The sequence below is a fragment of the Apodemus sylvaticus genome, chromosome 10, assembly GCF_947179515.1.
Source record: "Apodemus sylvaticus chromosome 10, mApoSyl1.1, whole genome shotgun sequence".
Taxonomy (NCBI): Eukaryota; Metazoa; Chordata; class Mammalia; order Rodentia; family Muridae; genus Apodemus; species Apodemus sylvaticus.
This window is the reverse complement of record NC_067481.1, coordinates 54,634,232-54,657,373: the sequence shown is the minus strand read 5'-3', so window position 1 is coordinate 54,657,373 and position 23,142 is coordinate 54,634,232. Positions and strand designations below refer to the sequence as shown.

The following is a 23,142-nucleotide window of genomic DNA, read 5'->3' as shown; positions in this document are numbered from 1 at the left end:
ACTGCAGTTCCAGAGGATCTGACACCCTACTCCTGGACTCTATTGGCATCACATACCCACCCACCCCACATAAACATCTAATGAAATACCTAAAAAAAAAAATGGGTCAGGTATGGTGGCACACACCTTCAGTCCAATCACTCCAGATGCAGAAGCAGGCAGATCTCTCTGAGGTCAAGGCCAGCCATGATCAACAGAGTGACATCTGGGCCCTCCTCCCTGGTCTGGAACTCAATATGTAGATCAGACTGGCTTGGACTTGGAGGCCTTTGCCTCCAGAGTACTGAGATCACAGGCATGCACCACCCTGCCAACAAGTCATTTTTCATGCTATGTTCAGCCAGGGTCTCTGGTAAGCCAGGTGACCTTGGCAGACTACCCTTGGGACACCTTGACCCTTCCTTCCTCCTGCCAACCAAGCTTGTTTCATATAGCAAACTATTTAAAAACGAAGGAAAGGTATCTCCTATGGTCTCCAAACATACAGTATGTAACAGAATAAAATTAACATGATCAATAACTTCTTTCTTTGGGGGTTTTGTTTTGCTGACAGAATGTCTTGCTATTTTAGCCATGTCTAGCCCAGAACTGGCTATGTAAACCTGTCTAGCTTTGAACTTGCAATGACCATCCTGCCTGGGGTTATGTGTCACCAACTTGAGTATAATGAATAACAACCACCAAAAAAAGTAGGGTGATTTGCAGAAAATTGTGTGTTGATATGAATAGGAGAATCTCAGCCCTTTAGAAGGGCAGGGCATCAGTTTCTCTGCTGGTCAGTGGATGGAAAATTTGGAAGAGGCTACATGGGAAAGTATAGGCTGGAGTGATTCACTGGCACTGGGAAGTTTTCCACCGGCAGGAATGGCTATGGGGGTTGGGAGGGGAGGTAGAAAGCCATAAGGCTGTGAACATGATCCCTGCTATCTGTGGCCACAAGCAAGTCACTTGGCCTGAGCATCTTTCCTTTGTGACATGGACAGGCATAAGATCACAGAAGTTAAGACGTTATGGGAAGTCATCTCTTGAGATGTCCCTCCCTCCCCCCCCAACAGGGTTTCTCTGTGTAGCCCTGGCTGTCCTGGAACTCACTCTGCAGACCAGGCTGACCTCGAACTCAGAAATCCTCCTGCCTCTGCCTCCCAGAGTGCTGGGATTACAGGTGTGCACCACCACCGCCCCTATTGTTTTACCTCCTGCTTCTGAGTCTATTCTCAAAGGTTGTAGGAACTTGAGGTTCTGTCTGGGAGATTGAGAGGGCCTAGAGAGACCCTCCCCCTCTCAGCAATCTGCCCAAAGAAACCAGAGCACTAGAGGAACCATGTTTCTGATAGACCTATAGTCTAAACCTAGGCTCTGTAGACTTGAGGTCAGACCATGGGCCTGAGGTCTGTGCTCCAGTTCAGGATTGCCTGCTGGGTTGATTTGGTGGCTTCTCTGGCCACTAAAAGCAAGGTGGAAGCAGTCTGGTGTCTAAGACTAAGAAGGGCTTTAGAAAGGCTCAGACAGGACCTAGGAGGGCAAGAAGTTGACAGGGGCCCCCAGGGATCTCTAGAATGTCCAGGGAGGTCATTCTCTTATCGACCAGGAATTATAGGCACTGGGAGGATCATTCCCCTCTATATTACCACAAAATACTTCCTCTATTTGTTTTTATTTTTGTCCCCAGTCACCTTCCCTTCAGGGGACGATACACCCAATCTTTGCCTGTCCCCTCAGCTGTGCTGGATCCAGAGACCAAGGGGTAACAGTGGGACAAAGCCTCCACCTCCCGGGTCAGTTCTCGTAACCTTCTCCTCACATCTCGGGCATCATAGACTATTCTACCAGATGAACGGCGCCGGGGTATTTCAGGGACATTTGCTGGACCCAGAAAGGGTGGTGAGACAGGCTGGCCCTGTGTTTGTTCACCCTCAGCACCTCCCCCTAGCCCTACTGCATTGTTTTTATGGCCCAAAACCTCTGGACTGGGGGGCGGGGGATTCACAGTATATACGTAGGCCTCTAGGCCCTGCTCTGACCGGATTTCTGTTTTGAGAGGCCTTGCCTCTACTGTTGGCTGGAAGCGGATGGTCTGGGCAGGTTGCTCTAGACCATCTTGAGTCCAAGGTTCCCACATCTCCTGCATAGATTGGAAGCTGTCCCAATCCTTAGGACCGTCCCAGTGGCGGGAACAGATTGCAGGGTGCTGCTGTGGAGGTTTCTCCTCATCAGTATCAGGGGCCCAAGCTATGGGGCGGCGGGCACGGCGAGATGGAGGCGCTCGATGGCGGTGACGACGACGAGTGGGTGGGGGGGTCACGCTCATCTTCACAGGGTCCATGGTACATCGAAGATGGACTTCGGGGTGGGTCTGCTTCCTCGAGGGCTGGGCCAGCTTCCCAGGTGAGGATTTACTGGTTTCTGTGGATTAGGAAGAGGTGAGGTTGTTGGAAAGGCTGGCTTCTAGAGAGATGGGAGGTGGGGCTTAGAAACGCTGCAACTCACTCTTCTGGAGCCGCTTTGGGTCAGGGTCAGGTGGAACAGAACGCTTGGTTTCTGCTAGGCCCCAACCCTGAGCCTTCCTTACCTTTCTCACAAATGATATGGAACATTCGGTGTAAGAGGATGCGGATTCGGCTCCAGAGCTAGATACAGGAGGACATGGTGACTACAGGTTGGTCTTCATAACCAGGCCTGCCTCCCAGCCACCCTAGCCACCACCATGCCTGACCAGGGTCACCAAATTGATGCCAATGTTAATACAGATGATGAGACCCAAGAGCAGCAGAATGGAGTTTCCCATGTCCTGGCAGTTGTTGGTGTTGGGGTTTTGATATGAGGCCCACCCAGGCCGTGGCCGCTCAGCCATGGCCATGGCGGTCCCTAGGGCCACCAGGGCCCTTAGGCCCCCAGCCCACTACCCCTAATGCCCACTGGCCTGCCAGCCTGATCCAGAAGGTCCTGCGAGTGACCGGGTCACAATGATGCTGGGCTTTTCCCTCATAATGTGCTAAGATGATACTCTCAAAGTGCCCGGCCCGGGGCTGACCCCAGACTTAGCCTAGGCCCCGGTGGGAGCCAGACCCTTTTCTTTGCAGCCTTTCTTAGAGCCAGCCTCCCGGGTGAGCACACTGGCTCTCTAATCTATTGGGCATCTGCCCTCATCAGTTTCCACTTCCTCTAATGCACCAGGCCCTAGACCACAAACATAGCTCCTGACCTTTTGTTTTCTTTGAGACAGCATCTCATGTAGCCTCAAACTTTTGTTTTGTCGAGACAGGGTTTCTCTGTGTAGTCCTGGATGTCCTGGAACTCACTCTGTAGACCAGGCTGGCCTGGAACTCAGAAATCCGCCTGCCTCTGCCCCCCAAGTGCTGGGATTATAGGCGTGTGCCACCATGCCCAGCTGCCTCAAACTTTCTTTCTTTCTTTTTTTAAATTTATTTATTTATTATATGTAAGTACACTGTAGCTGTCTTCAGACACACCAGAAGAGGGTATCAGATCTCATTACAGATGGTTGTGAGCCACCATGTGGTTGCTGGGATTTGAACTCAGGACCTTTGGAAGAGCAGTCAGTGCTCTTAACCTCTGAGCCATCTCTCCAGCCCCTGCCTCAAACTTTCTATATAGCCAGGAGTGACCTTTAACTCCTGAGTTCCCTGTCATTATCATCCAGTTCTAGAATTACATTTACCATGCCTAGCATTTTTATCTTTTTTTTTTTTTTTTTTTTTTTTTTGGTTTTTTGGATTTGTTTTTTTCAAGACAGAGTTTCTCTGTATAGCCCTGGATGTCCTGGAGCTCACTCTGTAGACCAGGCTGGCCTCGAACTCAGAAATCCGCCTGCCTCTGCCTCCCAGAATGCTGGGATTACAGGCGTGTGCCACCACTGCCTGGCCAGCATTTTTATCTTAAAGACAGGGTCTCATATTTAACTCAGGAGGTCTTGAGTTCCTGGTCCCTTCAACCCCCCTCAACAGCCTCCGGAATGCTCTGATTACAAGTGTTTGTAACTATTTGCCCATCCTGATCTCTACTGTCATTATGGAAATTCTCCCCCTTGCCGGTTCTCCTCAGATCTCAAGTTATTTTCTAAAACGGGTTGGGCACTTCTTCCCACCACCTTCTTTTTTTTTGTTTTGTTTTGGGTTTTTTTGTTTGTTTTGGTTTTTTCGAGACAGGGTTTCTCTGTCTAGCCCTGCTGTCCTGGAACTCACTCTGTAGACCAGGCTGGCCTCGAATTCAGAAATCCACCTGCCTCTGCCTCCCAGAGTGCTGGGATTACAGGCGTGCGCTACCACCGCCCGGCTCTCCCCCACCACCTTCTAACATGACAGGAGACACAATCAACAGTTAAACTTTTATATTTACAATATTCTCTTCATCTTTTGCCAGGTTTAAAAATGTGTACAGAGCCGCAAAGGGTTGGGGTGGGGACACGGGATTATTTGGAAAGGGGCTGGGCATTGGAGTCCGTGGCTGTATCATGGGGTCCCCCAGCCCCTCTCTCACACCCCAGCTCTGGGGCATCTGCTTTACAGGGCTCAGGGCCCAGGTTGATAGCATTTGGAAGGCATGGCTGTTCCAAGAATTGCTAGACCAGGCAGGGGAAAGGGCCAGAAAAGAACTACATTTCCATGGGGGGGGGGGTAGGGGATGGAGAAAGGACAAGGGACTCAAGACCAAGGATTCTGGATCTGGGTGTCAGTGGAAGACAGCACCCCACCCCTATACAAGTTTGGCACTAACATCCCTCAGAAAGCCAAACAATACATGACGATTCAGCCACACCACTGGTGTCCCTTTCAACCCTCCCTGGCATCATTCTTTTCCCCAAGAGGTCCAAAGCCAAAGACCTCTGGGCAGTGGCCTCCCACATCTCCTTTCAAAATCTTCCTGCTGGTGTCTGCCCAGTCCCCACGGCCCCTCCATCTGCTGCTTGGTACAGCTGACCTCATTCTCTCCCCAGCCTGTCCATGTAACCTTTTTCCCTGACTCCTTCCCTCCCCCTTCCTCGGCTTCTGTTCTTCTTCAGCGCAGCCAATCAGGGAGGGAGACAGGTTAAAGAAGGTGAGGAGAGAAAGCTGGTCTGACCCTGAGATGGGGGGAGCGCATCAAAGAAGGAGCCAGTGATGGAGAAAGAGGAGGAACCACAGCAGAGAAGGAGAAATGACATGGGAGGTGCAGGGGGACCACCTTAGCTGCCACCTGCTCCCGGCTTTTCCCTTCCCTGGACTTAGGGGATCCTTGGCACATTTTGAGAGTCTCCCAACCCATCTACCCAGTTTGGCACAGATGAGCAATGATCTCGAGGACAGAGGAAAAGGCTCCTCAGGCCCCATGAGAGCTGAGGGTAAACATGCATGGCCTCTTGTGTGACACGTGCCATGCTCCCCACCCCCCCACCTCAACGTGTCCCTCCAAGTCTGTACTTCCCATGTGGCTTCTGTCAATTCCAGGTCTGTTCCCACCTACTATGCAAGGAGGAAGTGTGTGCTGGACCCGAGGTGTGAGGTGTGGGAGAATGCAGGGAAGTGCTGGGGAACGCAGGACCCTCTGCCTGGGAAACACACATCCACATGCAAGAACACGTTTCCACTCGATGAAATGTGTCCCGGACCATCGGAAGGTAAGTTTCCAGGCAGTCCTGGGGTGCACAGAGATCCTCCCTTTCCTCTAGCAGGAACTCTGTGTTGTCTGTGGGAGGTGAGGGCTTCCAGGGAGAACGTGCTTCACCTGTCTTGTGCCATGGGGGAGAAACATGCTTTACAGGGGTGGGTAGGGAGCGGGGTCCAGGGGGCCTGTGATTTCCTTGCTGCTCCCCAGGTGCCACCCTGTATTGTCTGGTGGCCAAGGGTCACCGTATGTGCACACATCACTTCCAGGGTCTCCAGGGAGTTGGACGGGGAGGAGAAGGCAAAGGCATGGGGTGCAAATCCCCGCAGAAATTCTTTGAGGAGGCCAACATGTGTCCAGGGCAGAAAACAAAAACAAAACCAAAAAACCAAAAACAAACAAACAAAAAACAAAACAAAACAAAACAAAAAAAACCCAAACAAACCTCACCCTGCACATGGGAAAACATGTCTCCACATGGGCAAAAAGACTTCACATTTCCACACACCGAAGTCTGGTGTCCCAATGGAGGGTAGAAAATACCCCCCAGGTGTTCAAAGGCCCAGGTCCAGAGGAGATAACAGGGCTCTCTGCATGGGAAAAACTCTCTTCCCAGTGAGGAATCTCATGTCCACCTTAACATTGCTCCACGAAGTTTGACAAATCCACAGGGGTAAAGCCCGGTGCTGAGTTCTCCTCCCTGCCTTCACATGGCCTGGGCTCGGGAGGGCTCGGGAGGCAGACCTCCCCAAGCCGCCCCCTATACCCGAGTGGTGGAGTGGGGATGGGGTAGCGTGTTGTTGTGGCTGGTAGCAGTAGGGGGTGGTGGTGGGAAGGGCCCAAAGGGATGGAGAGAAGGAGGTGGGGGTGGGGGTGGAGGCCCCAGGCCACTAGGCAGCAGGGTCAGGGCCCCCGGGGCCAAGAGAGGCACATCGTCCGGTGCCCGGCGCAAGGCCAGGGTATAGTCGGGTGGACAGGCAGGGCGCAGGGCCTCAGCAGGGTCCGCCCCAACACCACCACCCCGCTTGAGCTGCAGCGATACCAGCTCCTCCTCGGGGGGTAGCTCGCGGCCAGCAGTGGGAAGCAGGGGGCCCCCACCAGGCACACCTGAGCCTGAGCCTCCTGGTGGGCTGAGCCGTCTGCACCGCAGCTCCTGGCGCCGGTCCCGCTTGTAGTAGAGAGCGGCAAAGGCAAGGATGTTGAGGAAGAGGAGGGAGGCTCCCACTGCCACAGTTACGCTTAGCTCCGTGGAATAGTCCCTCGAGTCACCGGGGAAGCGGTCATAGGCCCTTGGGCCTAGGTCAATATCAGACTCAGGTGGCAGAGTGGCGGGTGGGGGAGGACGGCGTGTGCCGGAAGTGCCGGGACCGGGTGTGCGAGGTGGCCAGCGTGTGGCATAGGGAGGCAGGCGCGTGGTGGTGGTGGTGAAGAACTCTGTGTGCAGGTTGTGCAGGTGGGGCACGAGCTCCAGCCAGAAGGCCACCTTGTTGGCACGGTAGTTGTCGCGCACACGCGGTTTCAAGCCTATGTGCAGGTACTGCTTTTCCTTACTGTTGAACTTGCTCCACACTACCTCTTCAAAGCGGTTGGGCTTGGTGTGGATGAACTTGGTGTCCTGTGGCACAGGCTGGTTGGGGTCACTGTGGGCACAGGAGGGCAAGGAAAGGAGTGAGGGTGAGGCTCGGAAGGAGGATGGAGTCTCAGAGGGGAGGGAGAGGTCCGAGATTTAGAGACCAGGAAACACCTACATCTAGAAAAGGTTAGACATAGTGGAGCATGCCTACAATCCCAGCACTTAAGAGGCATAAGAAAGGGTTGGCCTGAGCTAGATAGTGAGGCCCTGCCAGACACACACACACACACACACACACACACACACACCACAGAGAGAGACAGAGAGACAGACAGAGAGAGACACAGAGAAAGACAGAGATGAAGTCTGAAAAGATATCTGGTGACACAGCGCTGAGAAATGGAGATAAGCACGTGACACACAGCCAGGGTCAGGAAGACAGTTCTGGTGAGAGCAACCAAGAGATGAAAACCAAAGAGGGCAGAGAAGCCAGTGGCCCTCAGCAAAGAGACAGAGACACAGTGACAGACAGAAACTCTCTATACTTAGACGTAGACCAAGCTGGACAGACAACAGTCGCATGAAGGCTACCTGAGAAAGCCTACCCCTAGAAAAGACAGGGCCCTTTCTTACACTAACGAGTCTCCAACCCCCTCAGTGCTCAAGACAAAGGTGTTCAGAGGTTTGCCTCCGTAAGAGCCTGGGTCTTCCTAGAGGAATGATGGCCTAGTGCGGGAAGGGAGGAGGAAGAACCCGCAGAGGCAGGCAAGGGTACCTCAACCTACAAGGGCGCCCCACCCAGCCCCACTAGGCCCTCTGGCCCTCACCCAGTCTTGGCGAAGTTGGTCCAGTAGGTCATGACTACTGCGCTGAGCATGACATCATTCTTGGAGAAGTTGCAGGGGAAGAGGTCAGTGGCGCCCACCATGGGCACACCAAAGACGTAGGGCAGCTCATCCCCGTGCGCTGCATCTGCCCACTCTGGCCGGCCCTCAGCCTGGCAGTGGTGGTAAAACGTGTAAAAGTAGACAGGGGACTGGTAGTCAGCATGTAGCTTGGCAGTGGCCACAGCTGGGGCCACCCACTGGTGGTCAGTGAAGAGTGCCAGCAGGGTCTTACGCCGCATCTCGCCATTGTCCCGGTCAGCCCAGTCCGTATACATGAACTTGATGGTCTCTCGAAGCACATCCTTGCCTTCCGGATACCCATACAAGTTGTCCACGAAGTTGGAGACGGTGAAGTCGAAGGCGCTGGCGGATACACCGTCTTCACTCTCTGCAGAGTCCTCCACAAACTTGAGACCCTCTCCCTGGTTGACACCGATGAGCATGTCGTAGTTGAGGAATTCCCCCTGTTGCATGAGGATCTCAGGGTCATCAGGGACTACGTCGCCGTCCACCACTGGCCCAAAGGCAATGTGGTAGCTGGGGAGAAAGGGGCAAGGTCTCAGCATCCTCCAGTTGTGGCCTCCTGAGGGCCTGTGCTCTCCTAAGCCACACAGAGGTACCTCCCTCTAGCTAGAAGACCTTTTTCCATGACCTGAAGACTCATAGAGTCAGTCCTTCGGGGTATTTTGGCCCCCCTGGATATCCTCCTAAAGAATTATGGGGAACCCTGTGCTTGATCTATGTGGTGTGATGACCTCCACATAAAGGAGACTGCTAACAGACAGCTACTCGGGGTATCTGAAGCCCTCTTCTCCTTGCCCAGGTAGACTACCTCTAAGGGCCTCTCACCTCAGCCTCCTTGGAACCAGTTAGGAAAGCAGAGACCTGGACCTAGTCCTCTCCCACCCCCATACCGGGCAGGCTGCACATCCTGGTCCACTAGCTCCCGGGAAGGCTTCCGGCGTAGACACTCCACAGCTTCAGTGCTGTCCTCTCGGTCACAGCCCACTTTGGCTGCCAGCAGCCGCGTGTACTTGAGCGGCTGGTAGTTGACAGACCAGCTAGAAATGGCAGTGCCACTTTGAGCAATGGCCTTCTGGAACAGTCCTGGTGGGACAAGCAGACCTCAGGCTAGGCTGTTATCAGCTAAGAGAAGGAGAGGATTGGTAGGGTTTGGGAAGGGGAGGCAGGTGGGGAGGCTGCTGGTACCTTCTGAATGGTGGGAGAGGATCAGCAAGTTGACACAGGAGGCGCCTGCCCCAGACCCAAAGATAGTGATGCGCTCGGGGTCACCTCCAAAGTGGGCAATGTTCTCACTGAGCCAGCGCAGGGCCTGGATCTGGTCCAGGAGCCCATAGTTGCCTTTTGCAGCCTGGTCACCAGTGCTGAGGAAACCTAGGGGTAGAAGAAGGGTGCTTCCTGGAGGTGTTACAGCATCCTCAGCTAGGGGCTTAATGCAGTATAGGTCTGTCCGGTATTCTGGCGTACTTGGGAGGACCCTGCCCACCAGGACGGCTTCCCAGACTTTGCCCCCCAAAAGTTGGCTGCCCACCCTCACCGAGCACCCCAAGACGGTAGTTGAGTGTGGCTACGATGACATTGCCATAGGCAGCCAGGACCGAGCCGTCAAACATGTTCCCGGTGCCTTCCATGTAGGAGCCGCCGTGTAGAAACAGCATGACCGGTTTCTTCCCAGAGTCCCGGATATCTGCGAGGGGAGGGGGTGGCAGGTGGGCCGGGAGATGGGGGGACAAGGACACAGTCAGACCAGAAGCAGCACTTTGGAGCTCCCAGGCCTTCTGAGGAGCAGCCTGGAGCTCAGGGGACTTGTCACTAACATCCCTGGCGGGGGGCAAGACCGGATTCCCCTCCCTCCCTCCCCAGCTAAGCCTAGAGGAAGGTCCCTCCTCATCATTGGCCAGCATGAGTCCAAGCACCTCACCAAATGTTGGGCACACTTTCCAAGAAGCCCAACAGAGGCCAAGGGTAGGAAGTGGCCCTTCTCAGGGCTTCTGCACACACACAACCAGTCTCCTCCCTGCTTCTGGGAAGAGCGGACTATGGCTGGGACCAGGACTGGAGGTGCTGGGAGGGCCCTGGCGTCTCCTCAGACTCAGGCTTGGGCCTCAGCTCCACATGGCACCCTAGTCTGTGGGTGAGGGGTGCCAGGCCTTAGGGTCCCTGGGGGCTTGGTCTCCTCCCCGCCCTAATTCCTTTCTAGGTCACCTCCCCAGTTACCATGGCAACCCCCAGCCTAATTACTGTGGCAGGAGGAGGCAGGGTGGGAAAGAGCCTGCTTAATGAAGTCATGGTAAAGCCCTGACTCTTAGACTCTCCACCCTCCAAACTGGCCTCTCCTACCCTGAAGCTCTGCTGCCGTGGCCAAAAGAATCCTTTAGATGGCAGCCACATGTAGCAGGCTGGGAGGTGCTGGACTGGATGGACTGATGGATGAGAATTCCTGAAGAGGGAGCCTGGAGCCCAGGAGGGCTTGTCAGGGTCCTCCAGACTCTACAGCCTGATGCCCACTACTAGCCGAGGATATCTCTAAAGTCCCAAGACTGGGGTCAGCTCCTGCTCTCTTTGAACTCTCGGCATGTGCCTGGGCTCCGGCTCACTGGTAGAGCTCTAGGTTAACATCTGCCAGGGGAGCAGGGCTCAGACCCTACGGCTGGTCCCCAGTTCCTGCGCCATCTCGCACATCTAGCCATAAGGTCAACCTGCAGTCGTAGGACAGCGCTTTCTGCCCCTCCCTGCTCTCTGGACTTCCTTGGCCGCCCTGAGACGCTGCTGCTTCCTTCCAGCCTTAGCCTTACAGTGCACTTCCTTCCAGGGACCTGCCCTAATGCCCCCTCCTTTCTTCCCTCCCCCAGACCTCTCCCTGGGGGGGGGGGAGGATATTAGAAAGGGAAGGAGCAGGAAGAGGGGCGGGGCAGCAAGAATCCAAAACCGACAACAAAAACCAGGATCAAGAAAGAAGAAAGAAAGAAAAAAACGACAACCAAAAAAGCAAGAAGATCTTGGGGCGGAGTCAACAAGAAAAGAAAAAAACAAAAAAAGCTCCATTTGGGAAAAAAAGAAAACAAGAAAAAAATTCTTTGCATTATTTCAAAATTTTGTGGTGAAACTTCAAGATATTGGGCCCTGTTTTTAAAAATTTTCAAATTCTTTCATTCATTTCAGATGTTCACTTTTTTTTTTTATCTGACAGGCTTTGGTTAGAAATTGTAGCAGGTTTCTAATGTTTTGATTAATGTCATTAATTTGTCAATTTTTTTCAAATGTTATTTTGCTTCAGATTAAAACTTTTTTTTTCCAGTCAAATGGTACATTTCACATGTTGTGAAACAGTCCAGATTCCTTTCAAACTCTCAGCATTTTATCCAATTTTTTTTTCTGGCGATCCAATTCCTTTTTCAGTTTCCACCTTTTTCGCCATGGCTAGTCTTTCTCACAGGTCAACTAGTGGGTCCAACATTTTTCAAATTTGTTTGAAGTTTTCATGATTCTTTTTTCCAATTTTTAAAATTTTTTCTTTTCTTTTTTCTTTTGCATTTTTTAGTTGGGAGAATGACTGGGGGGGGGGGTGCCTTGAGAGCTGTGGGGACATTTAGTTAGGGGCAGGGCCATCAGAGTCCTCTTCAAAGCAACCACATGCATCAGCGGGATTTTTAAATCTACCTGTGTCTGGCGGATTGAGCGTCGCCTCGTCACGTTTTTTTGTGAGCGGACCTAAGACCGGGAACACAAAACAGAGAAAAAAGGACAATTTTGTGGGGAAAGATGGGGTCAGGGGAGGCGGTAGATGGGGAGGGGAGGAGAGAAAGCAGAAAAGGGGAAGGGGGAGAGGCAGAAAAAATAAGCCAAAAAAAGCAAAATCTGTTTGCAAGAAAAAGAAACCAAGAAAAGAGAAAAACGTTTCTATAACCCAACTTTTCCCCTCCCCAGAAAAAGTCATGCCCCAAAGAAAAGGTGGGTTTGAGGGGTGGGGTGCCTGAGCGGGCCGAGGCTGTCTTGAGAAGCAGTTACTTAATTGGAAAGGACTTGGCTTTTTGCTGTGTTTGCTACTTGCTGGAAATGAAATAGTGTTAGGGGGAGAGGGTGGGGGAGGGGGGCTAGGCTACACCAGGGCTGGCTTGCCACCCAGGCCATCTTTCACGCAGACTCCTTTCAGGGGCAGCCATGTGCTATGGGGCTGTCCAGGCTGTAAGAGGAGGCTGTACAGAAAGGACTACTTCCCTCTGAGTTGTTCTGAAGGTCAGAAGGCAGAATGGGTTTGGGGCAGACCACCCCATTGCTCATTGACTCCAGAAGCCCCTGCTGCCAACTGAAGGGCTGTGGGTAGGCCCGCTAGGCTGCCCACCAACTGAAGGGCTGTGGGTAGGCCCGCTAGGCTGCCCACCTACTGAAGGGCTGTGGGTAGGCCCGCTAGGCTGCCCACCAACTGAAGGGCTGTGGGTAGGCCCGCTAGGCTGCCCACCTACTGAAGGGCTGTGGGTAGGCCCGCTAGGCTGCCCACCTACTGAAGGGCTGTGGGTAGGCCCGCTAGGCTGCCCACCTACTGAAGGGCTGTGGGTAGGCCTGCTAGGCTGCCCACCTGCCCCCCTACCCAGCCTCACCCCCCAGCACTTCTCTTCCATCCACACTCAGGCCTGGCTTCTCATCCCACTTTCCCAATGTGGGCAAAGCAGGGAAAGGGGTCATCAGGTCTTGCCCTCCACTCCGGCTTATCCCTCCACACTCCCACCCACCTCAGCCCTGCCCAGGCCTCTTCTCCTCCCCACCAAATTGTGATTTTCCCTTAGGATCACCAGCCCCACCCTAGGTCCACGGCAAAGGAGCCCTCTCAGGGACTCTTCCTGCCAACAGAAGGGAACAGTGCCTTGGGCCAGTGTGACTCTAAAGTAAGTGTCCTGCTGGGAGAGCAAGTGGGGATCAGCAAAAGTCCCAGCGGAAACCAGAGACTGGTATCAGACTTCTTTTGGATTTGGGGTTTAGTCAGGGGAGACCTGAGACTGAAGAGTCTCAGGGAATTCCCCAGGCAGACTGCTTCTCCCCAAAACTCAGGAAGGGGTGGGGTCAACAAGGTTCAGACTAGCTAGGGCTGACAACAATGATCCACATTGGGACCAGGGCCTGTATTTTGTGAGAGGATATGGGTTGGGATGAAGTCATCAGGGTATTCATGACCGTGAGACTGTGAAGTGTGTGCGTGTGTGTGTGTGTGTGTGTGTGCGCGTGTGTGTGTGTGTGTGTGTGTGTGTGTGTGTCTGAGTCAACCACTTCCTCCTGGAGCTGGTGTGAAGATTTAGTGAGATCACCTGAATGTGTCAAGCCCCAAGCAGGTCTGCAATATGCAACGGTTAAAAATACAGAAGGTGTGGGAAGGCGTGGAATGGAGGGAGGGAGGGAGGGAGGGAAGGAATGATCTGTGTGCAGATAGAGTGGTCAGTCCAGCCGTGACAAGTGTTAGACGGTTCCCATAGGTGTGACAAGAAAGTCCCTGTGAGGAAGATATGGGGTGGATAGCTTATGTGAAAGTGTGGCTCATGGTGGCTCATAAACCCAGCACTCAGGAGGTTAAGGCTGGAGGATTATCAAAAGTTCACAGGAGAGCCCGAGCTTCTAGTAAGTTCTAGACCAGCCTAGGCTACAGAATGAGACCCTGTCTCAAAAGCATGTGTATGAGTACACACACACACACACACACACACACGCGGTGATGGAGAGTCAATGGATAGCAGTGAGATGAGAGGATGAGCATGAACTCCAGGGAGATAAGGTGCAGAACTGGGAAGGGAAGGGGTGCTGGGAGAGGGCAGAACCCTGTGGCTAGGCTGTTAGAAGCCATGCTTTTACATGGGGAGGGGTAGTTAGCTAGAACGCAGGGCTGGAATGCGGGGCAGAAGGTGGTCTGTCCAGATATTAGCATAGACATGGGCAGGTTAAGGGACGTGAGTCATCCTATGATTGGCATAAGAGCAACAGTGTTAGTGCCGGACCTTTCAGGAGGGTGATCTGAAGCCTAAGTGTGTATAAAAACTGCACACGCAGGGGTTACTAGAGCACCCAGGGATACAGGACTGGCATCCAGGATTAAGGGAAGGTTGAGGCCCATGTGGGTAATGGGAATACCATTTCAGGGAAGTATTATTGGACGTGTACTCTACTCTGTGAAGGGGCTGAGAGCTATCTATAACTTGTAAGATATTGGAACACATGGCCAGCTGGATAAATGGCATTTTAAGCATTTGAGTCTTAGTTACTGTAGAACTTGAGTACACAGGGAGGAGGTACGGGATTCATTTGGGGTCTCTGGTTACCAGGCCTGCACGTCAAGTTACCAGTCAGAGGAGGCATGCAGCAGAGACAGCTCTGTGGACGTGTTGGGATGTCTTGAAGTGATGAGATTGTATGTCAAAAGGGCAATGTGGGGGCTGTTTGTGATGCTGGTTTTCGTGTGTGTGTGTGTGTGTGTGTGTGTGTGTGTGTAGCTGGAAAACATTCTGATTAATCTTGGTGTGCAGAAGGTTCGTGAATGGAAAGCTTCCTGGGGCAGGGGTACAGAGCTGTCACACAGTGAACAGGAATTCATTCACAAAAGCAGCATCTCAGACCCAAGGAGGATGTTCTGATGGGGATGGCTGCTGTGCTGTGGGTGGAAGGGCCTTTGCTAAGAAGCTTCCCTGACCCTTCAGGGATGTGGGGGGATATCTGTATAGGGGACAGAAATCTCCCATAAGAAGTCACCGAATACCATTGACAAGGGTACTCAACTCGGGTAAGAGACTGGCAGGTGCCGAGGGCAGGTTGGCCCGAAGATGGGGACTCTAAGTGATATGGCTCGAACTGAAATCTGGAGGTAGTTGGTGTGGGGAGAAAGGCAGGAGGTGGAGACAAGGCTGGAGCAAGCTATGGAGGTATCCATCATCTGAACACCAGCCACCAACACTGAGATTAAGTGTCTGACTGCGTGCCTTTTTCAGGGGAGGATGGGGGTGCCTGGCCTAATGCCAGCTACCCTTCCTTCTAGCACACAAAGAGTTTCTGCTGTGAGATCCTTATGGGATGCTGCGAGACTGCCTGATAAGCAGGCTCCCTTACCTCAGAGGATCTGCGGAGGCTTGCAGGGACAGACTGTGCATTAAGGCCCAGTTTAGGGGCAGAAGTCCATCCTGTGATTGGGGGTGTGCGTGTGCGTTTGTGGGCTGTGTCTACGGGGTGCCCGGCCTTGTGCCTGTGCCCTTACCGTCCTCAGTGGGCACGTAGAGGTTGAGGTACAGGCAGTCCTCGCTCTGGTTCTGCACGTAGGTGGCGGCCGCCTCCAAGTTGTCGGTGAACCACACAGGCAGCATGATGGCCGGCAGGGCCCCGTGCAGGTTCTGCGGGCAGGCGGGCGGCAGGGTGGTGGCGTTGCGCACGCCGGGCCACGAGGCAGGTGCCTCCGGCGGCTGGAAGCGGCGGGCGCCCAAGGGCGGCGTGGCGTAGGGCACGCCCAAGAACTGCACGACCGGGCCCAGGATCTCGTTGTTGAGCTCGCGCCGCACACCGCGCACTCGCCCGTAGGCTGTGTTCACCACGGGGAAGCGCTCCTCCCCGAGGCTGCCAAGGCCCAGGCCTGGGCCGCCCGGGGCGCCGCCGCCGGGACCCCCTCCTCCCCGTTGAGCCCCAGCCAGCCCCACCAGACACAACGCCAGGAGCCACATGCTGATTGGGGGACCCCCCCTCCCTCCCCTGACCCCCCCCTCGGAGAGAGAGAAGGGGGGGAGAGGGAGGGAGGCCCCCCTCGCCCCAGGAGGGAGGAGGGGGCGGGGGAAAGGAAGGAGGAGGGGGACGGGTAGGGACCTGGGTTAGAAGGGACAGAAGAGGAGTCTATTTCTCTCCATGGAGGGGGTAAGGGGTGGGGAAGGGGATGAAGGTAGGAGAAGGTGCTGGGAGGCCCAACCTGCCCGGTGAAGGGGACAACGGGGAACCGGACAGGGTGTGCAAGATACAGACAGACAGACAGACAGACAGACAGACAGACAGAAAAATACAGAGAGGGGGGAGAAGGGAAGGGAGATTGGATGGGGGGGGGGCAGAAAGGATGGGGAAACAAGAGACAAGTGGTTAGTGGCTTGAATTTCAGATCAAGTTACCCATTTCTTCCACCCGCAGGCCCCCTGACACCTACCCCCTTCCCCCAGCTGCCCTCTTCCCTCCGCAGAGACCCAAGCTGGGGGTGGCTATGTCCGATGTGGTAAATGTCCAGGGCAGGGTGAGAGGAGGGAGGGTCCTAGACTCAGGCCCCTTTCCTGCCTCGATCCCTCCCGGGCAGGCTCTCCCTAGGGACTCAGGAGTCCCAGTCCCCACTTCCCTGGGAGAGAATGAGATAGACAAGGAAGAGAAAATAAAAATACCAAGTCATTAATTAGCAGGAAGTGGCGGGTTTGTTTATACGTGTTAATTACTCCTGAGCTGTAATTTCATGGTGCTGAACCCCCACCCCAGGCCACACTCTGGGCCTTCTCAGGACTGTACAAACCCCAGAACCTTCTGTCCCTATCGGCGTGTACCATTCCCTAAAGATCTGTGCACTTGGGAACCGTTTTACCCCCAGGCCCTTCCATATCTTCCCTTAGAAGTTGGAAGTTGGGGTGCCTAGAATCTGGGGTTAGAGTGAGGAGGGGATGCTGAGGGGGCAAATCCAGGGACAGATGCATGATCCTGCAGCCGGTTGCTGGGCGACAGGATGCTGCCCCGCAATGTTACCCCGGCAACGGGCTGCAGCTTTAACCCTGGAGGGGGGTGGTCTAGAGGAAGAGGGGAAGGGGCTTGCTTGGTTGCTGAGTCCATTTGGGCCATGAGAGGGGGGACAGAGACATGAGTCAGAACGCTAGTTTCACCCAATCTTATCAAAGAGGAAGAAGTATATATGAGGGGAGGGTGGTCTAGGCGAACAGAATCCTAAGAGACATGCCCCTCCCCCATCCTGCTCAGCCTCATCAGAGCCTAACCCTACTGACCAGGTCTCTCGCAGATGGGGGGGGGTGCGGATAAGAGAGGCAGTACTGGGGTAGGCTTCTCAAATAAGCCTACTGACACCCCCCCCCCCATAATCTGGAAGAGCCTTGGACCCTGGCTGAGGTCTTCTTTGCACGGCATTTTGACCTACGTCCTGAGGCAAACCTCAGGTATCTTCTCACCCCAGGAGTCCCCCGCTCCCCTTCCCCTTGCCAGCCCCCAGTATTACTGCTTGGATGCCTGGGTGCCCAGGCAGCAGGGGCAGGACCAGTAAAAAGGTAGGCAGGGCAGACACCCAGGTCATTTCAGTAAGCCCCCCCCCTTGGCACCCCCCCTTCAGGACTGTTTGCTGACGCCGGGCTTTTCAGAGCCAGGCGCCAGCCCGCGGGTGGCTCTCTGCAGGTGTCAATTTATTCCAGAGATGAGGACACGGGAGCCCTCACCACTCACACCCAGTCATGCCCTCCCCTTTCCAGGTCCTTTTAGGCTTCTGTTCTCCCATCAGCTGAAGGGGGGTTGTAGCTGACCCCCACCCCCATCTCTTCTTCCTATGCCAGGCTGGGGCCTTGCTGTCTCCTCTCCCTCTCCCATTACGGCCTGCTTCAGTCACCCTTTTCCCTTAAGGTACTTTGGGCCCCTCGCCCCCTCTCCTCTAACTAGCTTTTCTCTCTTCCCCTCCCACTAGAGCCTTCCCCCCATCCCTCTCTGCCCAGGGTCCGTCGGAGCACCCTTCCTTGGCCTTAACTGGCTTGCTCCAGCTCCTGCCTTCAGTCTCTCACCCCTCGGTCTTTTCTCATTTCTGTCTCCTTGGTGTTTCTCATCGCTCTCTCCTCCAAATACCTTCTCTGATTTTCTCCCTCAAGTGCTCTCTCTCTCTCTCTCTCTCTATCTCTCTCTCTCTCTCTCTCTCTCTCTCTCTCTCTCTCTCTCGCCTCTCTCGCTCCTTTTTTTCTATTACTCTCTCCCCCATTTTCTCTCTTCATCTCTGTCTGCCACATCTTGCTCCCCCTCCTCCCGATCCCTCTGCCTTGCTCTTCCATTCCAGCCCAGGCCCGACTCCCCCAACCGGGGAGAGTTGAGGGACGGGGGCTCAGGCCGCAGCCCCCCCCTTCCTGCAGTGGGGAAAATGGCTTGGCCGGGAAGGGGAGAAGGAGGGGGAGGGGGAGATGGGAACACACGGGGTCTGTGGGCCCATTCAAAGGATCATTCATGGACTGGAGAGAGGCAGAGACAAAGAGACCAAGACGCAGAGACACGGCGAGAGCATCCTTAGGCGGAGACACGCAGACAGAGCAGGCTGGGGGAAACCAGGCGCAGGGAGGTATATGCGAAGAGGAAGACCCCAATGGACCGCCGCGCAGCCCCCTCCACCCAGCATGGCTTAGCTCCTACCTGGATCAGCCCTGGGGCCGTGGTGCCTCCATCCAGAGCTCCGAGTGGGGGGCGGACGGGCTTCAGAAGGGGGGCGGCGGCCTCTGAGCCCCCGCGGCCCCGCAGGCCCAGCCCCCGCCTGCAGCGCCTCACCCGGCGGGGGAGGGGGATCGCCCCAGCCCCGGGGGGCGGGGCCGGGATCCAGTCGATCCCCAGGAAAAGGAAAGCTAGGGTATAGGGTCAGAGGGAGCTCAAGAACAGGGAACCCCGCAGTGGGGAAGGCTGAGCCAGGAGAGAGCAATGGGACAGGACTGGACTGGAGATCCACTGGCTCTCTGGGATGGCTTCGAGGGACCAGGAGATGGTTCAGGCGATAGATCCTAAGGGATCGGGTGCTGGAGGAGGAGTCCACGGCAATCCCTAGGGGCCCGGAGCCCCGGAGCGCAGAATCCGCGGTGCAGGGGCAGGGATCCAGCCGGAATCCTCGGGGAGGGGGAGGGATCTAGTCGATCCCGAGGGCGGGCGGGAGAGGGAGATCCGGGGAGTCAGAAGAGGGCGGGGGCCGAGTCCCGAGCCTCGAGGCAGAGGTCGGTGCGGCTCCTAGGAAGGAAGGCAAGGGCTAGAGGAGGCTTTGGGGAATGCTCAGTAGCCAGGAGGCCCGGACTCCTGGCTCTGCGCGCCAGGGCCCGCCCGCCCCGCGTCCATCCCAGCTCGAGAGTGATGATCCGCCGGCGGAGCAGCCGCAGCAGCCCCGCGCGCGTCACCGCGCGGCCGCCTCCCCCGCCCCCTGCCGAGAGAGCGGCGCACACCCCTCGCTCGCACCCGCCTGCCCACCCGCCCTCTGGAGTGTGGGGGGATTGAAGACAGTGAAGGGGGTGGGAGTGGACAGACGGACGGATGGACGTAGCGAACTAGAGCAGGGTGAAGACACTCCCCCCCCCCCAACACCGGATCTCCCACCCTCGGGGCTCTCTGGGTCTAGCAAGGGGGAGAACATCTGAACTATAGAGGGCAGGGCATCACACGAAGAAGGCGGGGTCTCTCGGTACAGAGGCGGGGCCATCACGGAGTAGGAGGGGTTTAATGTCAATGGGTGGGGCTTAGAAATCCGTGGGACAGCCCCGTTTGAGGAGTGGGTCTGGTTTGAAGCCGAACAGGAGGAGCCAGTGGAAAAGGGGGTGGAACTTTGTGGGGGACCGATATCTTTGCAAATTAGCTGGAGGTGTGGGGTTGGGATGTCGAAGAGGCGATCAACTTGGAAAGTGGGCCAATCCGTGACGCAAATCCTTCAGTCCCACCCTCAACCCCGCCTCCCACTGCTCCGCTCCTCCGCTCCTAATTGGTTCTAGTTTCCCCGCCCGCCAGACATCTTCTCCATTCAGCAGAAGCTTTACAAAGGCGTCTGTAAGGGAACGGGGCTCTGAAATGAAAATAGCCCTGATTGGGCATTTTTGGACATTATTTGCATGGGTAATCGGGATTGGCTGGCTTGTTGGGTGGTCAGGGCGGTGTTGGTTCCGCGCGTGACCACCCACAGCTATGGCCGGGGTAGGGGCTGCTTTCCGTCGCCTAGGTGCCTTGTCCGGAGCTGGGGCCTTGGGTTTGGCCTCCTACGGGGCACACGGTCAGGGGACATGGGATGCAGCTGGGCTGGGGACAATCTTTGGGGTCTGGTGCGGGGAGGGAGCTATAGGAAGTGTTCTGTCTTTTATGGAATAGAGATCCCTTAGAACCCCGAACCTTCAGGTTTGTCATTAGGTCCAAAAGCTTCTCAGTTTCTACATCTGTTTCCACCAATCAGAAGCTTCCAGAGGTGTCCCTCTTCACCCGTGTCTACTTAGGTGCCCCCCGGGGGGGGGGGGTTGGGAAGGTCTAAGCCAATCCAGATCTGATAGGTTTTGCTTCTCTTCACAGGCGCTCAGTTTCCGGATGCCTACGGGAAGGAGGTGAAGTAACAGCTCTGGGGCTCTGGAACTTGGCGCAATGTTTGGGTGTCCTTCAACTGGGAGAGGGTGGGATGAATGGGTAGGCAGTCAAGTGTCAGTCTCTAAGGTAAGGACTGCAGGCCTGTGGCTTGAAGACCTGTGGGGAGCAGCAAACTGAGACTTCAGAGGTGGAAGTGTTAAGAATGAGTGGACTTTGATCCTGTGTAGGACTTCAGGTTCCTGGGCTCCTGTGTTGCTTAGAAAGTCTCTCCTCTTTTTCTTACAGCTCTTTGACAAGGCCAACAAACACCACTTTTTGCACAGCCTGGCCCTGTTAGGGGTGCCCCATTGCAGAAAACCTGTCTGGGTAACCAATCCCCTTGCCTAATTTAAATCAAACCCCATTCACTCCCTCACATTGCTTTGTTCTTAAAACTTCTGAATTCTGTTCTCTGTCTCTTTCAGGCAGGGTTGCTGCTAGCTTCTGGAACGACCTTATTCTGCACCAGCTTTTACTACCAGGCTCTGAGTGGAGACACTAGCATCCAGACTCTGGGGCCAGTGGGAGGGAGCCTGCTCATCTTGGGCTGGCTTGCTTTGGCTTTTTGAGGTCTCTTGTTTAAGTGCCCAGTCCTGGCCTTTCTGGGTAATTGGGTACAGGAGAAAGGGGGGAATGTTGAAGCAGGAAAGAAATTAAAAGAAAAGGGCAGATAAAGAACTTTGGAGTCTTCATTTATCTAACCTTGAGCAAGGGAGGGTAGAGAGTCTATCTTTGAATTTGCATTTCTGACTACAAATACACTCTGGTTCTGGAATTCCACCTATATAAGACCAATCTATGTGAGGTGTTGTAATTGTGGGCAGGACTCATAAAGAACCCATGAACAAATGGAGCCTCTTTACCTAAAGAGCACATGGGAATGTGGATTTTAGTAATTTCATTCATGTAGTTCATTAGAACCTCACCCCCCACCCCTGCTGTTGAGGATTGACCCCAGAGACTTGGAAATGTTCAACAATTTTTCTTCCATTGTTTGTCCAGCTACTTCCTGCCTTAGCCTCCTGGTTGCTGAGATTACAGGTCTGTGTACCCACTTTTTTTTTGTTTGTTTGTTTGTTTTGAGACAGGGTTTCTCTGTAGCCTTGGCTGTCCTGGAACTCACTCTGTAGATCAGGCTGGCCTCGAACTCAGAAATCCGCCAGCCTCTGCCTCCCAAGTGCTGGGATTACAAGCGTGTGCCACCACACCTGGCACCACCCACTTTTGTTAGAATTTGGTTACTTGAGGGTGGTGAGGTTTAACCCTGTTATTCCAGGGATGCCCTTTTCAACAGTGTCCACCTGGTGAAACAAATGTTTTCCATACCCACATAGTTTACAAGTTCGAGCCATGGCAAGATTGAACAGGTATGCAATTAGTTGTAAACTATCTTGAGATTCAAAACCCAGATGTGTTGGACATCAAAAAAATGTTCTGCAGTGCTCGAAGTGACCCTTAAAGGAGCCGTAGTGTGTGGAGGACATTCTGTGAACAGAGACTGAGGTAGAACTGGGAAGTGTTTGGGGGCATCATGGGTCTCCTACATGGCTGAGTTTTGAACTGAGACAGAAAAAGACACAACTGCAAAGCACACTTGACTAACTCTCATAGGCTGGAGAGAAGTGACAGATGCTTAGGGGACATTTAGTAAGCCAGTGTTTATGGGCACCGGCTGCTCTTCCAGCAGGTCCTGAGTTCAATTCCCAGCAACCACACGGTGGCTCACAACCATCTGTAATGGGATCCGATGCCCTCTTCTGGTGTGTCTGTAGACAGCCACAGTGTACTCACATATGTTAAATAAATAAGTAAAACTTAAAAAAATGTTAATACACAGGCACATGGATTACTAGGAGCAAAGGAAGAGAAGAGTGGGACAGCGGGCAGTGAGCGTGCCCCCCCTCACAAAGGAGGTCCTAGCAAGAGAGTCAGAACTGAACATGAAGTGTGTCCCTTTAGGCTGAGAGACGGCTCCACCGTTAAGAGCTCTGGCTGCTCTTCCAGAGGACCTAGGTTCAATTCCCAGCACCTACATGGTAGCTCAGAACTGTCTGTAACTCCAGTTCTAGGAGATCCAACATCCTCATGTAGGCATACAGGCAGGCATAATAATAATAGTAGCAATAATAATATTAATAAAGTGTGTGTCTTCAATTTATTATACAAATTTTGCTTTATAAAACAAAGCTTCAGGTGGTAGGCTGTGTAGTACTTGGGAAATAAGAGGCTGCAGATCACAAACTTGAGGCTAGCTTAGGCTACATAAAAAGACTCAAGGTGGTTTGAGTCCAGGATGATAGCAGCAGTGTGTACATCTACATACTGGATGTCTTGTCTTGACCAATAGCCAAAAGTAAAAAATGTGTTCTAGGCAAAGGATGGACATAGCTAGCGAGGCAGGCTGAAAGAAGCACTCCCAAATACTTGAGGTAAGAGAAAAATCGGATGAATGGGAGTAAGCAGAATATCAGAGCACCAGCATGAACTAAGAAGTCCTGGGCGGCAGCTGCAGGCCTTACAGATGGCCGGAGGCAGCTTAACCACTTATGTGCAGAGTGCGGTACTTAGTAAGTTAGAGTCTGATGTCATCCCCTTATACTCTTTATTTGTGTGTGTGTGGTCTTTATGAAGATCTTTTTTTTGGGGGGGGGGGTGCAAGTGAAGACCAGGGTGCTTTTGAGACAGGGTCTTTTTATGTAGCTCTGGCTGTCCTAAAACTCACTATTTAGATCAACTAGCCTT

At 54.0% G+C, this 23,142-nt stretch overlaps 3 protein-coding genes across 7 annotated transcripts; 1 reads left to right on the top strand and 2 right to left on the bottom strand.

Annotated features, from left to right (window-relative positions):
• Positions 1-1,669: 1,669 nt before the first annotated feature.
• Positions 1,670-2,857, bottom strand: Spem1 (spermatid maturation 1). Its single transcript, XM_052194085.1, has 3 exons — positions 2,714-2,857; positions 2,570-2,627; positions 1,670-2,403 (listed from the first exon to the last, which is right to left on the bottom strand). Exons 1-3 carry the CDS (start codon positions 2,855-2,857, stop codon positions 1,670-1,672), a joined length of 936 nt encoding a protein of 311 aa, XP_052050045.1.
• Positions 2,858-4,333: 1,476 nt separating this feature from the next.
• Nlgn2 (neuroligin 2) lies at positions 4,334-19,186 on the bottom strand. 4 transcript variants are annotated; one of them, XM_052196103.1, is made up of 9 exons: positions 18,457-19,186; positions 16,235-16,417; positions 15,311-16,006; positions 11,743-11,793; positions 9,620-9,769; positions 9,271-9,456; positions 8,976-9,168; positions 8,002-8,598; positions 4,334-7,241 (listed from the first exon to the last, which is right to left on the bottom strand). In XM_052196103.1, exons 3-9 carry the CDS (start codon positions 15,765-15,767, stop codon positions 6,362-6,364), a joined length of 2,514 nt encoding a protein of 837 aa, XP_052052063.1. In that variant the 5' UTR covers positions 15,768-16,006; positions 16,235-16,417; positions 18,457-19,186; the 3' UTR covers positions 4,334-6,361. The 4 variants fall into 4 exon arrangements, with proteins under 4 accessions (XP_052052063.1, XP_052052065.1, XP_052052064.1 ...); XM_052196105.1 differs by lacking the exon at positions 11,743-11,793; XM_052196104.1 differs by lacking the exon at positions 16,235-16,417.
• Positions 19,187-19,886: 700 nt separating this feature from the next.
• Tmem256 (transmembrane protein 256) lies at positions 19,887-21,078 on the top strand. 2 transcript variants are annotated; one of them, XM_052197107.1, is made up of 4 exons: positions 19,887-19,983; positions 20,350-20,381; positions 20,647-20,727; positions 20,826-21,078. In XM_052197107.1, exons 1-4 carry the CDS (start codon positions 19,902-19,904, stop codon positions 20,967-20,969), a joined length of 339 nt encoding a protein of 112 aa, XP_052053067.1. In that variant the 5' UTR covers positions 19,887-19,901; the 3' UTR covers positions 20,970-21,078. The 2 variants fall into 2 exon arrangements, with proteins under 2 accessions (XP_052053067.1, XP_052053065.1); XM_052197105.1 differs by having other exon boundaries at positions 19,931-20,059.
• Positions 21,079-23,142: the final 2,064 nt, after the last annotated feature.

Excerpts from the sequence above, each read along its gene's own strand:
- Spem1 (XM_052194085.1), bottom strand. The coding sequence starts at position 2,857 with ATGGCCATGGCTGAGCGGCCACGGCCTGGGTGGGCCTCATATCAAAAC. Across the intron at positions 2,628-2,713 it reads GCATCAATTTGGTGACCCTG|CTCTGGAGCCGAATCCGCAT; the intron begins GTCAGGCATGGT and ends TCCTGTATCTAG. Across the intron at positions 2,404-2,569 it reads CCATATCATTTGTGAGAAAG|AAACCAGTAAATCCTCACCT; the intron begins GTAAGGAAGGCT and ends CCTAATCCACAG.
- Nlgn2 (XM_052196103.1), bottom strand. The coding sequence starts at position 15,767 with ATGTGGCTCCTGGCGTTGTGTCTGGTGGGGCTGGCTGGGGCTCAACGG. Across the intron at positions 9,770-11,742 it reads GCTCAATCCGCCAGACACAG|ATATCCGGGACTCTGGGAAG; the intron begins GTAGATTTAAAA and ends CTCCCCTCGCAG. Across the intron at positions 8,599-8,975 it reads CAGGATGTGCAGCCTGCCCG|CTACCACATTGCCTTTGGGC; the intron begins GTATGGGGGTGG and ends CTTTCTCCCCAG.
- Tmem256 (XM_052197105.1), top strand. The coding sequence starts at position 19,975 with ATGGCCGGGGTAGGGGCTGCTTTCCGTCGCCTAGGTGCCTTGTCCGGA. Across the intron at positions 20,060-20,349 it reads GGCCTCCTACGGGGCACACG|GCGCTCAGTTTCCGGATGCC; the intron begins GTCAGGGGACAT and ends TTCTCTTCACAG. Across the intron at positions 20,728-20,825 it reads ATTGCAGAAAACCTGTCTGG|GCAGGGTTGCTGCTAGCTTC; the intron begins GTAACCAATCCC and ends TGTCTCTTTCAG.